General features: G+C 39.2%; 1 protein-coding gene across 1 annotated transcript; it reads left to right on the top strand.

The window, feature by feature from the left end:
* Positions 1-12,940: 12,940 nt before the first annotated feature.
* On the top strand, positions 12,941-13,459 carry LOC122658815 (14 kDa proline-rich protein DC2.15-like). Its single transcript, XM_043853940.1, has one exon. The coding sequence runs from the start codon at positions 13,017-13,019 to the stop codon at positions 13,440-13,442; it is 426 nt and encodes a 141-aa protein (XP_043709875.1). The 5' UTR covers positions 12,941-13,016; the 3' UTR covers positions 13,443-13,459.
* The last annotated feature ends 229 nt before the right edge of the window (positions 13,460-13,688 follow it).

Here is a 13,688-nt window from a genome sequence, read left to right as displayed (position 1 = left end):
TATCAATAAGAAAAATGATATAGGAAAAGTGTTGTTTTAGCTTAAAGAATTTCCTACGTTCTCTCACAATATAATTGTGTGTGTGTGTTTGAGGAGCACACCAATGAGGTGCGATAAAATGGTATTGTACATTGAAGGACAGTGTAGTCATTTCATATAAAAATGAGAGACATAGACACAAAAATGCTAGTGTACCCAACGTAACGATTTAGAGAACATGTATATATATGGTATCAACTTTAAATACGGAAGGCCATGAGTTTTGGGTTAGGAGAAAAAAAGTTACTTAAGAAACTTTATACCTCATTACTACGTGGTTTTCCATTCCCATTTTTTTGCCTTCTGCATCCGTAGGATCTTAGTAATAGTTGGAATCGCTTGATTAGGGCAACTTATGGAAATATTATTGAGAAAGAAAATAACTAAGGTAGTAAGCAAAGTCTCCCATGGAAAAAAATCCGCTGCAGTGAACTGATTTGGCGGTGTGGCCTTGCGACCTCGACACTTGGACGCGGCAACATCCAACGGTGCCAAGCTCGAGAAGAAAAAAGAGTGCCATCAAACTTGGCACCATTGGATGTCGACGCGTCCATGTGTTGAGTTCGCAAGGTCTCACCGCAATGCACCAACAGATCGGTGCACTGCAGAGGATTTTTATCCAATCCCTCATATGCGTCATAGATTTCTCAGTGCGATGCATCACCCAGTGCACCTTTAAAGTGCATCGTATGGTACACCTCACTTGTGTATAAAAAATACACAAGTGAAGTATACTATCCGATGCACTTTAAATGTGTATATTTATGCATAAGTGAGGTGTATGGTTCGATGTACTTTAAAGGTGCACTGGACGATGCACAACACTTGAGAGGATAAAAATTCATGCGCCATGCTATCATGCATCATGAGAACACTGGTTGGATCACACGGCAATTACTCACCTGCAATAGAAATTAAGAATTTTTGTTGTTTGGGCCACTATCGGCCCATAAATGAATGGGCTATTTAAGCCACTCACAGAGTGACAAACAAGGCATTTCCGTTGCTTTTAGCGTGCATTTAACAAGTTTTGAATAAGAAGGTAAAGCTTTCTACTTAAAAATAAACAAATGGCAAGAACGCCACCCGCGACAGACACGCTGCCCCTGCGCCTTGACACAAGGGTATGCAAAATGACCACTGTACCCCTGGTCATTTTTGAGGTTCGGGGATGCGATAGTCATTTTGTGTGCCCCTATGTCAGGGCGTAGGAACAGCGTGCGCTGTGTGATCGGGTTATGTTCTCTTTCCCTTATATAGGAGAGGGTTTTTGAACAAATGACATAGAGCAACACCAATGAGGTGTGGTAAAATAGTATCGTACATCAGTGGACAGAGAGGTCATTTCATATGAGGAGAAAAGAGATCGACAATGAAGTGTTGGCTTACTTTAAGCCAACGTTTTAGAGAACTTTTTCCCTATATAGGAGATTTTTGTTATCACCAAAATAGTGAACTTAGGAGTTTGTAACATTCTTTTGATTGTTCATTGTCTTATTTTCAAAAGTTATTTAAGGGTAAAAAGAGATTTTTATCATGTCGCTATCAAGAATTGTCATTAAGGATGTCAATCGGCACGGTTTTGGGATACCTATACGGTTTTGATTCGATACACTACACATATACCCCATACCAATACCGTACTGAATATCGATTCGGTATAAATATTTCATATCGATACTGTATCGAATCGATTCGGTACAAATTAAAACATATATTCGATACGGTATGGTGTATTTTCAATATTAAGTCCATATCTACATCGTATCGGATACTGACTCGATACAGGTATCTCATGCCACTTGGTACACATTGACACCCTTAGCTGTCATTGTCTTGTACACTTTTAGATTTGGTATGTGAAATGACTTAGAACATTAGAGTAAAAGGGCAAAAAAATTTTACTAAAAAAGAGGCAAAAAATTAAGGTTGGAATTTCATTTCACCAAAGTTTAGTTACAACAGATTTCCCCTTATTATATGTTATAGGGTCAAGCTAGATTGAGGTTGAGCTTGGATGGGCATGGACAGGCTCAGGCTTATGGAGCTAAACTTTCACCCATATTTCCATTCGTGTTTTATAAATTCTTACACAATAAACAATTACGTATAATTACATGAATCATTCTAATTTCCAACCAAAACCAACCCAGCCCAACCCAGCCCAATGTCAGAAGATTCAGAACCTTGGGTTAATTAGACTGGTTATATATTTTTTTCCTTTCTTTGGCTCCAAAATTTTGTGCCAGTTATTGAACTCAAAACCCATGTATGGGTGTAATCTAGCTTCACATACCAATCTTTTGTTTGAGTCTCTTAGGCTATGTTTGATGCTAAGAAAAAAAAAAAAAAACAGATTAAGACAAAAATTATGTTGATGCAATGATTGATTAAGTGTCTATCTATCTCTTCAAGTTAAAAAATTTTTAGTTTTTTTTTCTTTTTTGACATTTAAACATAACCTTAAATATTTGGATCAAGTCAAGTCGGGATGGGGAAAGAATCTTATCCCGCCGTGGCGGGAGCTGCACCTGTGCAGAACCACTAAATGACAAGAAAAATAGGGGTAAGGTAGTCATTTCACAGGTGGGTCCCACCTGGGCCCCACATGTGAAATGACCACCTCCCCCCTGTATTCAGGATGGGTTTTGGTGCTGCACAGTGCAGCTCCCGCCACAGCTGCACAAGATCCAAGTCCGTCGGGATGAGGTTTGAGAGGTTAAGCTTAGGCCCTATTTTTCTTTTCTTAGGCTGTGAGTTAACTAGCCCACCCTGATCAGATGCCTTGTTAAAATCTTTCTCAGAAATGAAAGCCGTCCATTTTATACCTTATTCGTTTTTGGAATTCTTTACTCACCTCTCTTGGATTCCATTTGTGCGGTTCAAACTGTACGAAAATAGTTCCCATGGTTCTCGAACCTGACCTGCACTTGACTTTGGAGGCCAACTCACATACTCTCTATTTCCATGTTCACAATGGAAAGATCAAAGAAAGTGACAGCATCTTTGATTAAACATTGCAGAAATATTCGATCCGTCAACTTCATGCATATCTAAAGAATCTTCAGATAATTACAACTTTACAAGTATTTCCATTCATAAGTTGTCAACTTATTTCTTTGATATATAGAATATGAGCAGAGGCAATTAATTACCAGGTCCGACTGTGGACTCCGATTGGAAGCTCATTTCACAGACCCATGGTTTAAGTCTCAGTTACCCGTGAAATCAAATACGATATCGATACAGATCGGTATGGATCGATGATGATTTTGCCCTTAGTTTTCTTCAAAAATCTTATTTTTTAGGGTTTTTTATAATTACCATTCCAAAATCTTTACTATCTACTATTAGCTTACCCAAAAATTTTCAAACAATTATTACCCCCCCACTGATGCATACTAACCACTAACTGACCCCCACCGTTACATTTACGTAACGGTGGGGGTTAGTTGTGACAGTGTGCCCTTGTCACAGATTTTTTAAAACCAAAATGCCCTTTTGAGGTGGTAATTGTAAACAAACCCCACCCCATCAATTCACCAAAAAAAAACAAAAAATGGACCACCAACCCCACCACCGCCGCCATCACCACCACCACCACCTCCTCCTCTTTCTTCTTTGTCAGAACACCATTGCCACAACCCCATCCTCTGTTTTTTCTCACCAACCCCCTTTGCTTTTTTATTTTGCCCTTCATTTCTTGATCCTTCAAGAAGCCTAGAAATGCAAGAAAGCCAAATGAAAAAATCTTCCCTTCCACCGCCACCTCCACCACCACCACCATCGTCATCCCGAAGTGGAAAGAAACCCTAAAATCTCTTTTTTCCCATTTGCCCTCAATTTCTGATGGAAGCTTTCTTGTTTGTTTTTACCTTCTATTTGCAACTCCTCGCACTTCTTAATCTTATTGGGGTTTTTGCTTTTCTGTCGTCATCTATTTTGAATGGTTTTGTGTCCTACACCTTTAAATCGTCATCAAGCTCTGGCAATTTTTCCTTGCCCTGAATGGAAGCATTGGTGATTTTTCCTTGCCTTGAAAAGCTAGGGCACAAGAGAAAGCTTCCAGATGAAGCCGGGAATAAAAAAATAGGGAGCAAGGCTGAACTGGTTGAAGAAAGATGAGCGCCGGTTAATCTCTCCTTTAATAATTTTTTCTTCCATTCATCTTAATTGCTCTTCATTTTTATATTTTCCTTGTTTGTTACTGGCGACATTCTGTTCTGGGTGGTACCTGCAACTAACCAGATCTAAACCAAACTCTAACAGTCCTTTTCTGTTCTTCTTGAAATTTGGAGCGAAGATTGTACGCTTTTGGGTGATTCATGCCCTGGTATTTTTATTCTCAAATTTCTCCTCTACGGAGTTACTGACCTTCAATTGAAGCCTTACCTGTAACTTCTGCCAGGTTCAGTTATAGAATTTTTTTTTTTCTATTTTTCTGATCTGTTGGCTTGTTGTTGATTGTTCCTAAAAGATTTTTTAGTGCATAATCTTCCCCTACAACTTTGGGTGGTCATTGCGCCACCCCTCCTCCTCCTTCTTCTCCTTCTTCTTCTTCTTCCTCTGCAATCCCAAACCTTACTTGAGCTGAACCTTTTTTCGTATAGAGAGTAGGGGATTGCCATTGGAGTCAAGAAGAACACGACGGCCACGAAAACTCAAGTGCTTAACCTTGACTTCAAAGAGAATATTGCCATTAACCTCGTCAGTGATAAAAAAATTCTTTCCTAGGGGATAAAACTTTCCTCAAAAGATTTGGGGTTGCAGTGGATGAAGAAGAAGAAGGAGAAGGAGGAGGGACGGTGATAGGGTGGTTTTTTTTTTTTTTTTATAATTACCACCCTAAAAGGGTATTTTGGTCATAAAAAATCTGTGACAAGGGCACACTGTCATGACTAATCCCCACCTTTATGAAAATGTAATGGTAGGGGTCAGTTAGTGGTTAGTATGCATCAGTGGGGGGAATAACAATTGTTTGAAAATTTTTAGGGCGGAGGGTAATAATAGATAGTCAAGATTTTGGAATGGGAATTGTAAAAAACCCTTTCATAATATACATTGAAATTGTTTTAGGTTGCAATTGATCTCAAATCTTATCTTTCCAGTCAAATTCATTTTCTTCGTTTCACACTAACGTGATGAATGCCTTTTTGTGTTAATTTGTTTTCGCTCGTGACTGACGGGCCATGATTAGACCGATTTGGTTTCTTCCCATTTTCGTGATTGTGATAATTTAAAATAAAAAAAATAGAAGAGGAACCTCTGACCCCCGAGTACTGATTCCGGCGTATGGAGGTTGAATTTTTATTTTTGAGACAGAAAAATGATATATACATTGTAAAAGATGAGTGGATTTTGGTCTTTTCAAATTTTAGTAAATAGGTCAAGGTAAATAGGTCTTTTCAAATTTTACAAAAGATTAAAGAAAAGATAGTTTGATCATTTTTTTGCATTTAACGACTAATGTGGACTTAAATGGTTTTAGGCGAAAAAATAGGGATAATATGTGAAATTATCAGGGGGTGTGTGTGAACTTGTCAGGACCTTAGGGGGAATGAGGAATATTGAGTGCATTTTAAGGAGTATACGTATTTAACCCAAAAAAGGGCAAAAAATTAAGATTGCAATTTCATTTCACCAAGTTTAGTTACAACAGATTTCCCCTTATTATATATTATTGGGTCAAGCTAGATTCAGGGTGAGCTTGGATGGGCATGGACAGGCTCAGGCTTATCGAGCTAAACTTGCGCCCATATTTCCATACATGTTTTATAAATTCTTACACAATAAACAATTACGTATAATTACATTAAGAGAAAATTACTTGGACACTCCCTGTACTATGACCATTTTGCTTACGATTACCAACGTTTGAAACAATTACTTGACACCCCTGAAAACCTGATAGTGTTAGTTTGCTATTAGTGTTTAATTGAAAATGTTCATTTTATCCTTATAACCATTTCTATTGAAACTTACTAAATGTAAATTACACATTTGCCCTTTACATGTTTTAACCTGAAAAACCCTAAAAACCCCAAATCAAGGATGTTTCAGTCGCCGAAGAAGAAGCAACCATTGATTTACAGTAAAGTCTGTTTTATTCCCAAAAAAATAAAAATAAAAGAGAGGCACAGCGAGGAATTAATTACCTCAAATTTTTTAAGCTCCATCCAGAGAGTTGAGCAGCTGCTCTCAGGGCTGACCTCCACCTTTCCACCATCTCTAGGCAGAAGTGCTCCACGTGCTTTCTAAAAGGCTCTCCAAAGATCCCCTTCTGATGCTGTACGTCCAATGGATTGACGTCCGTGAGCAAAATTGGAAAAACCCTTTTGGCCATGATGCTTTTCCCTGCAGCATTCTTCCATAATCAAGGCGAGTGGCACCATCTCGAATTAGCATAGTTCATCGAGAATGATAATGGAAATTCTTGATTCCTTGATCGCCTTTTCAAGCGCTTCAGAGATTTGCCGTCCTTTTTTCAGTTTCTCATCATCCTTGAATGTTTCAAACCCTTTCCTCAACAGGGCGGCATAGAGGTGACATGTGAAGTTTTTCCGTGTGTCCTCTCCTCTGAAATTAAAAAATACATTGTAAGTCCATCGAGAGGCGGAGGATGAGGATGAAGAAGATGGGACGGTGTTGGTGAAAAATCCAACACCTACACACAGGGGCACAACGCACGTGGTGGAAGTAGCGCGGGCGTGCCAAGGCCTTTGACGCAGGCCCAAACGGAGTTGGAAACGGCCGGTCTTAGCTTCCGACCAGGACTAAATGGTCCGTTCTAACTTTAGACTTAGACGAAACGGTCTGTTCTGTTTGGCCTGTTCTACCTTCAAACCGAGACAAAATGGCCAGTCCTGACTGGCGAAATGGCATGTTCTAAGAGGTCGAAAATGGCTCGTTCTGCCTTCGAACCAGGATGAGAAGGGGATCCTTCCATGCCTGAGTAGTTCTAAAGTCTTTTGAGTAAAAGCAAATCGCGATGACAAAACAAAGAAGAATATTGGAAATCAAATTGTTGCTTGACAATTACATAGCCATTGAAGACACTTACACTTGCCGTCTACGGACTGTTAAACATGTACAACTTGGTGTTAAACTACGCTAACCACACCAAATCTCTTGTTGCCAGTAGCGTATCTGTTGAAGTTCCCACGTCTTGTTTAGTGATGATCTGTTGAAGCTTGCAAACTTGATTCTGATGATGGTTGTCTTCTGAAACACGGGCCAAAAGACATGGTTGCTAGAGTTATTCTCCAAGCAAGGCCTACATAAATGCCCCTTGAAACACAAGCCAATGAAGCATTGGTGGCTGGAACCCAACTCCAGCAAAAATTACAGAAGGGATGAAAGATTACATCCTAAAAGATAAAAATTGGAAATGATAAAATAAAGATAAAATGCAGATGGGTTTTGTTGATCCGTTGAGTGATCTCTTGCTTCTTGCTTGGCTTTGTCTTTTATAGAAGATAGACTTGGTGACTCCCATAACCACCACTTCCACTTGCTTCCTTGTATTGGGGTCACTTTCACTCCAAAGTGCTAACCTCCTGTGCCATGTGGTCATGTGGGGTTTGTAACCTCCCACCATCTATAGTCATGGTAGGTCCCACTTTTGCACTTTGTTAAATCAAATTTAAAATGGTAACTCTTTGATGGTAGCGTGCAATATAAGGTCCTATGGTACATATAACCGAATCCCAATTTGTGGAAATTGGGTACAAACAGACGACCATCAATTTGAGACAGATAGTTTATAGAACATTGCTGTGGAGAAAGTTTGAAAGTTGAATTGAAGGATTATGGGAGAAACCCTCATGAAATCTGGAGTTTTGATTTGAAATGAAGGCCTATTCTCTCTACTACCGTCATTTTAAGAATCGGAAAATCTTGCACTTGATTTTGGGTTGTAAAATCGAGTACCTAGTGGTTGACCTTCAGAGAACCATGAATGCTATCTGCTGAAACTTCAGTTTAAAAAGAACCCTAGTGAGAGAGATTACCATAGGTTTCCTATTGTGAACGAAGCCACGAAGGTAGAAAAGCTCTCTTCTTTTTTTTTTTCCTTGTTGTTCTGCCCTTGCTTTCATGTGGATAGGGATTTTGTAACCTGGGGTTACAGGAGGAGGAGGAAGAGGAAGAAGAAGAAGAAGAAAAAGAAGGTGGTAAATATGTCACTTCACTACACTTTAAGGGTAGTTTAGGTATTTAAAAAATATTTAACCCATGGTAAAAGTGATTGACTAACGGACAGGGCTATTTGAAAAAAATGGTAAACTGCAGGGGGTGTTCAATTAATTATTTCAAACGTTGGGGAGATTAAGCACAATGGCCATAGTATAGGGGGTGTCTAAATAATTTTCTCTTACATAAATCATTCCAATTTCCAACCAAACCCAACCCGGTCTAGCACAGCCCAATGTCAAGACCTTGGGTCAATTAGACTATATATGTATATATATATATATATATTTTTTTTTCTCATTTGTTTTTCAATCTTTGGTTCCAAAATTTTGTGTTAGTTATTGAGCTCAAAACCTATGTATGGGTGCAATCTAGTTTCACATACCAATCTTATGTTTGAGTCTCATAGGCTATGTTTGGATGCCAACAAAAGAAAAAAAACAATAACTATTCAGACAAAAAATTATGTTGATGTAATGATTGATTTACGTATCGACCTATCTCATAAATTCAAAAATTTTAATCTTTTTTTTCTCTTCTTGACAATTAAACATAGCCTTAAATATTTGGGTCAAGTCAAGTCGGGATGAGTTTCCAAAGGCTAAGCCTAGACCCTATTTTTCTTTTCTTGGGCTGTGAGTTAGCTAGCCCACCCTGATCATTGCCTGGTTAAAATCTTTCTCAGAAATGGAAGCCGTCCATTTTATAACCTATTCTTTTTTGGAATTCTTTACCCACCTCTCTTGGATTCTAATTATGCTGCGGCTCAGATTGTATGAGAATGGTTCCCATGGTCCTCGTACGAGAACCTGAACTGCATTTGACTTCGGAGGCCAACTCACAGACTCATGGCTCTTTTTTTTTATGAACAGAACTTATTACCGAAAGAAAAATGTTCCAGCAAAATCAGAGTACACAAAAGAGAGGATACAAGGAGGGGGGGGGACTCACAGGCTCATGGCACATCTCTATTTACATGTTCACAATTGAAAGATCAAAGAAGTGACAGCATCTTTAATTAAACATTGCAGGAATATTCGATCTGTCAACCTCATGTATATCTAAAGAATCTTCAAAGTATTTTCCATTCATAAGTTGTCAACTTGATTTCTTTGATAGAATATGGCCTGAAGCAATTAATTACCAGGTCCTGCTATGGACTAAGATTGGAAGCTCATTTCACCATGGTTCTAAGTATTGGTATGGTATTGTTCGTATCAGATGATACATATTGGTTTTGCAAGCTATCGATATTAATATCGTATTAATACTGTATTGATAGCACGGTACAAACAAGAGGTAAAATGATAAAAAAAACTCATTTTTAAAGAATTTTAAGGATAATTTTGTTTGATATAGTTGATCCAGGTCGATACTGTATCGATATTATATCGATATTGCATATTACCGATACCCATTTTGACACCGTGCACTAAAACCATGCATTTCACATAACCATGGTTTAAGTCTCAGTTACCCATGAAATCAAATGCAATATCGATACTGATCAGCATGGATCAATGATGATTTTGCCCTTAGTTTTCTTAAAAAATCTTCTGTTTTAATATAAATTGAAATTGTTTGAGGTTGCAATTGATCTTAAATCTTATCTTTCAAGTCAAATTCATTTTCTTTTTGATAAATATCAAATTCATTTTCTTTGTTTCACACTAAGGTGATGAATGCCTTTTTGTGTAATTTGTTTTCGCTCGTGACTGATGGGCCATGATTAGACCGATTTGGTTTCTTCCCATTTTCGAGATTGTGACAATTTAAAATAAAAAAATAGAAGAGGAACCTCTGACCCCCGAGTACTGATTCCGACGTATGAGGTTGAATTTTAATTCTTTTATGTGGGGTGCATTGTACAGTGCTTCTCGCTTAAGAATCCAACCTTAAAAATATGGATAGGGACATCATGTCATCTTCTCAAGTGTTTGGTGTATGTACGATTAGATTCTTAAGTGAGGTGCATTGGGCTATACACCGCACACGAGAGCATAAAAATCCATGGAGGTTCCTTATGACAAATCTTCAAATGGAAGGACAGGGTTATTTAAGTCAATTCGGTATTCAAAGGGAATGGTAAATTGAATATAGGTGTGCAATTTGGTTCTACACACTCACCGTAAAGATAAGTTCTTTTTCTCAACACAGATCTTCTACGGCACGCTGCCTTGTCCTGTCTATGCTACGCAGACACAGGGTCGAACACAATGATAGCCTTATCCCTGCTCGGGCAAAGCGCTCGGACAGGGGTAAGGTGGTCAATAAGTCTTACCTTGTGTCTGTGCAGCACAGCAGGATGGGCAACCCGTGCGGTAGAAGGTCTGGATCCTCTTTTTCTCTTCTCCACCAAATCTGCTTGGGATAACTGTGAGACAATTTCACCCTAAGGTGAGCTGGGCCCCTTGCTATTTGGTTTTAGTATTCTATCCCTCGGTAGTCATTCACAGCTTGGAAGTGTATTCTTGATGCTTTTACCACCAAAGACCAACTTGGAAAGATATGAGTCCATTTTTCCCCCTTTTGCTGCTTTGCTGGGCGGAAGTTGAGAGTGGAATCATTTGTTCTTCAATTGTCTGTTTACTTGTCTCTTTGCTCCTCAGAAAAGAGGCCCTCCAAGAGTATAGTAGAAGAGGTTGATTGGGTGGCTAAGACGTTCAAAGGGGACTCAATTGAAAACATGGCTAACTTGCATTTTGATGTACTATTTTTCATATTTGGATGGAGAAGAATTTTTGTTTATTTTATAACAAAATTTGGACCAGAGCATTGCCGATAAAAAATAATGAAAAATTCTATCGTGCCTCTTGGGTGAAGGTGCCAAAGTCTCTTTAAACTTATTTTTGTTGTTCTCTTGGGAAGTTCACCCCGATTGGACTGGGAGATGCTATATTTCGGAGGCTGGGGTCCCCCTCCTTTTTTCCTCTTGTTTTGCTCAAGGCAAGCTGTTGTGGTTGTTGTCATCCCATGTGAGTGGTTCCACAGAAAGTTAGGCATTCATTTTGGTGGGCTTTTGTTTTTTGGCTTCTTGGCATTTGGGGGAAGTTTTTTGCTCTTTTAGGGTTGTCTTGAGATGCTCTTGGAACTTGCCACTTCCATTTGTAATTAGTTTTTGGAAAAGAGAATACTACCTGGATGCGTGTGGTACGCTAGGGCGGGCAAAATAACCATCGGCCCCTGAAAATTATGCCTTTTCATGGGGTACGACAGTCATTTTGTTTGCCCATTGAACCATACACACCCAAGTACCGATCACAAGAAGATAAGTTCCTTCTCTTCTAACCTTTGTAGTGCCCTAAGACTCTCGAAAACAGAGATGATCTTGTGTACTCCGAGATTACTAAATCCAGATACAATGAGAGCATGCTTTGGCAGAAAAACAAGCCAACACTTGGTTCTTTTGAATGTGATTCTAGTGAAGTTTACTATGGTTTAATGGGAAAATCACAAATCTTCCCCAATGCTGGAGCAATCTTTGGCCCTTTTAATGGACTCTTGATATAAGAACAGAGATTGTTAAGGGTAAGTGATTATATCATCATGGCCTACGTTAGCATTGTACATGTGGTTATGTAACAACCTCTGGAACTGATCATGTGAAGGTTGTTAAGTTGTTAAGAGATTCCTTCTTGAGATGACATCTCATAACTATATAAATAGGACAAGTAGTTGCCTTTCCTATGTATGTGTACCCAACCGGCTAAGACATACCTAGGTCTCCCGACCATATCACATGAAGGGAAAGAGTATCTATGGGTATTTGTGACAGTATAAGAGGTGAGTGAGCATTATTACAGTTAGGTTTTGCTAGCATGAATCCTCTGTATGTGACACAAATTACAATTCAGATCCTCTACGATGCAGCTACCCGTAGTGGCCTGTGCGGCATAGATTGGGCCACGCGTGCAAAGACCGCCTTACCTCTGCCCAAACGCCTTGTCTGAGAGGGGGTAAGGCGGTCATTGTGCATGCGGCCCAGTCTGCACCGTACAGACTGCTACGGTCATCGCAGCGTAGAGGATCTGGATCCCACAAATTAACCTTTCATAAACCTCTCATATGGAAGAACATATATTGAATCTACCAAAAATGGACGTACATAACAATAAAATATATTTTGGTATTTGCAACAAATGTTAAAAATTGAGTTTTCCTTAAGTCATGATAAGGGGAATCTCTTGATTGCAGCTTTCAAAAGAACAGAAGAGGGTATGATGTATGTTCGAGGACCCTAGGATGATGGCTGAACCCTTTCCAAACGGTGAACGAAAACTTTATCCAGTGTTAAATGGATGACCTTAGATCTTGGGTACAGTGTAACTTATAATAAACCGTGATGGAACTATAGAAGATTGCTAGAGAACATGGCAACTTGTCAAAATCCACCCACACAACCCTCCAAAAGTTTGCTTGTTTTTTGCCTATTAAATCCATTGGTTTACACATGGAGTCCCGTGATCTCTATTTTTATGAGGGCAGATTCTCCATGCTGCCGGTGTAGGAGGAATCTTATTATTAATAAGAACCACAATAAACTGGAGAAGAAAAAAAAATATCTATCCAAGGGACAGAGACATCATTTCATAATGTCCTGTGAGAGAGCATGGAAAACACCACCAAATAGAGATCTTTTTCCCAAATATAATAATAATACTCCCTTGGCCCCCTATAAATATCCAACACACATTACCAATCCTTGCACCATTCAGTGGGTGGGGAAAAGGAAAAACCTCTGCTAGCTAGCTAGTACCACCTTTATTATCCAATATTGAGGTTTGGGAATGGCTTCCAAGGCTTCTGCATCCATTGCTCTCTTCCTTTCACTCAACCTTCTCTTCTTTGTTCTTGTGTCTTCATGTGGGACCTGTCCAAGCCCTAAGCCAAAGCCAAAGCCAAAACCAAAACCAAATCCTAATCCAACTCCAACTCCAACCCCTGGTACCAAGGGTACCTGTCCTAGGGATACTCTGAAATTTGGGGTTTGTGTAAATTTGCTTGGAGGCCTTGTCGGCGCTGTCGTCGGAACCCCTGCAAACACCCCATGCTGCACCCTCATTCAGGGCCTTGCTGACCTTGAGGCTGCAATTTGTCTATGCACTGCCATCACAGCTAATGTATTGGGTCTTAACCTCAATATCCCAATTTCACTCAGTTTGCTTCTCAACACCTGCGGAAAGAAACTTCCCACTGGATTCCAATGTTCCTAAACAACTTCCTCTTTTCTAGTGGCTACAAAGGGAAGTTATTAGTTTGAAAGATTGTGGTATGTGTTATTCAGTTGTGTTCTCTCAATAAGTTCTTTATAGGACAGAGAAGCAATTACTATATATAGTTTGTTTATCTTCTACTTTGGTTTAATGGATTCTCGCAGGCTTTTCGTTTTTAATCTGTTCAAATTTAAGGAGGAGGAGATTCAATTGCATAACACATTAAGAATTCATGTATGACCTTGT

The sequence above is a fragment of the Telopea speciosissima genome, chromosome 1 (genome assembly GCF_018873765.1).
Source record: "Telopea speciosissima isolate NSW1024214 ecotype Mountain lineage chromosome 1, Tspe_v1, whole genome shotgun sequence".
NCBI lineage: Eukaryota > Viridiplantae > Streptophyta > Magnoliopsida > Proteales > Proteaceae > Telopea > Telopea speciosissima.
This window is presented reverse-complemented; position numbering and strand designations above follow the sequence as displayed.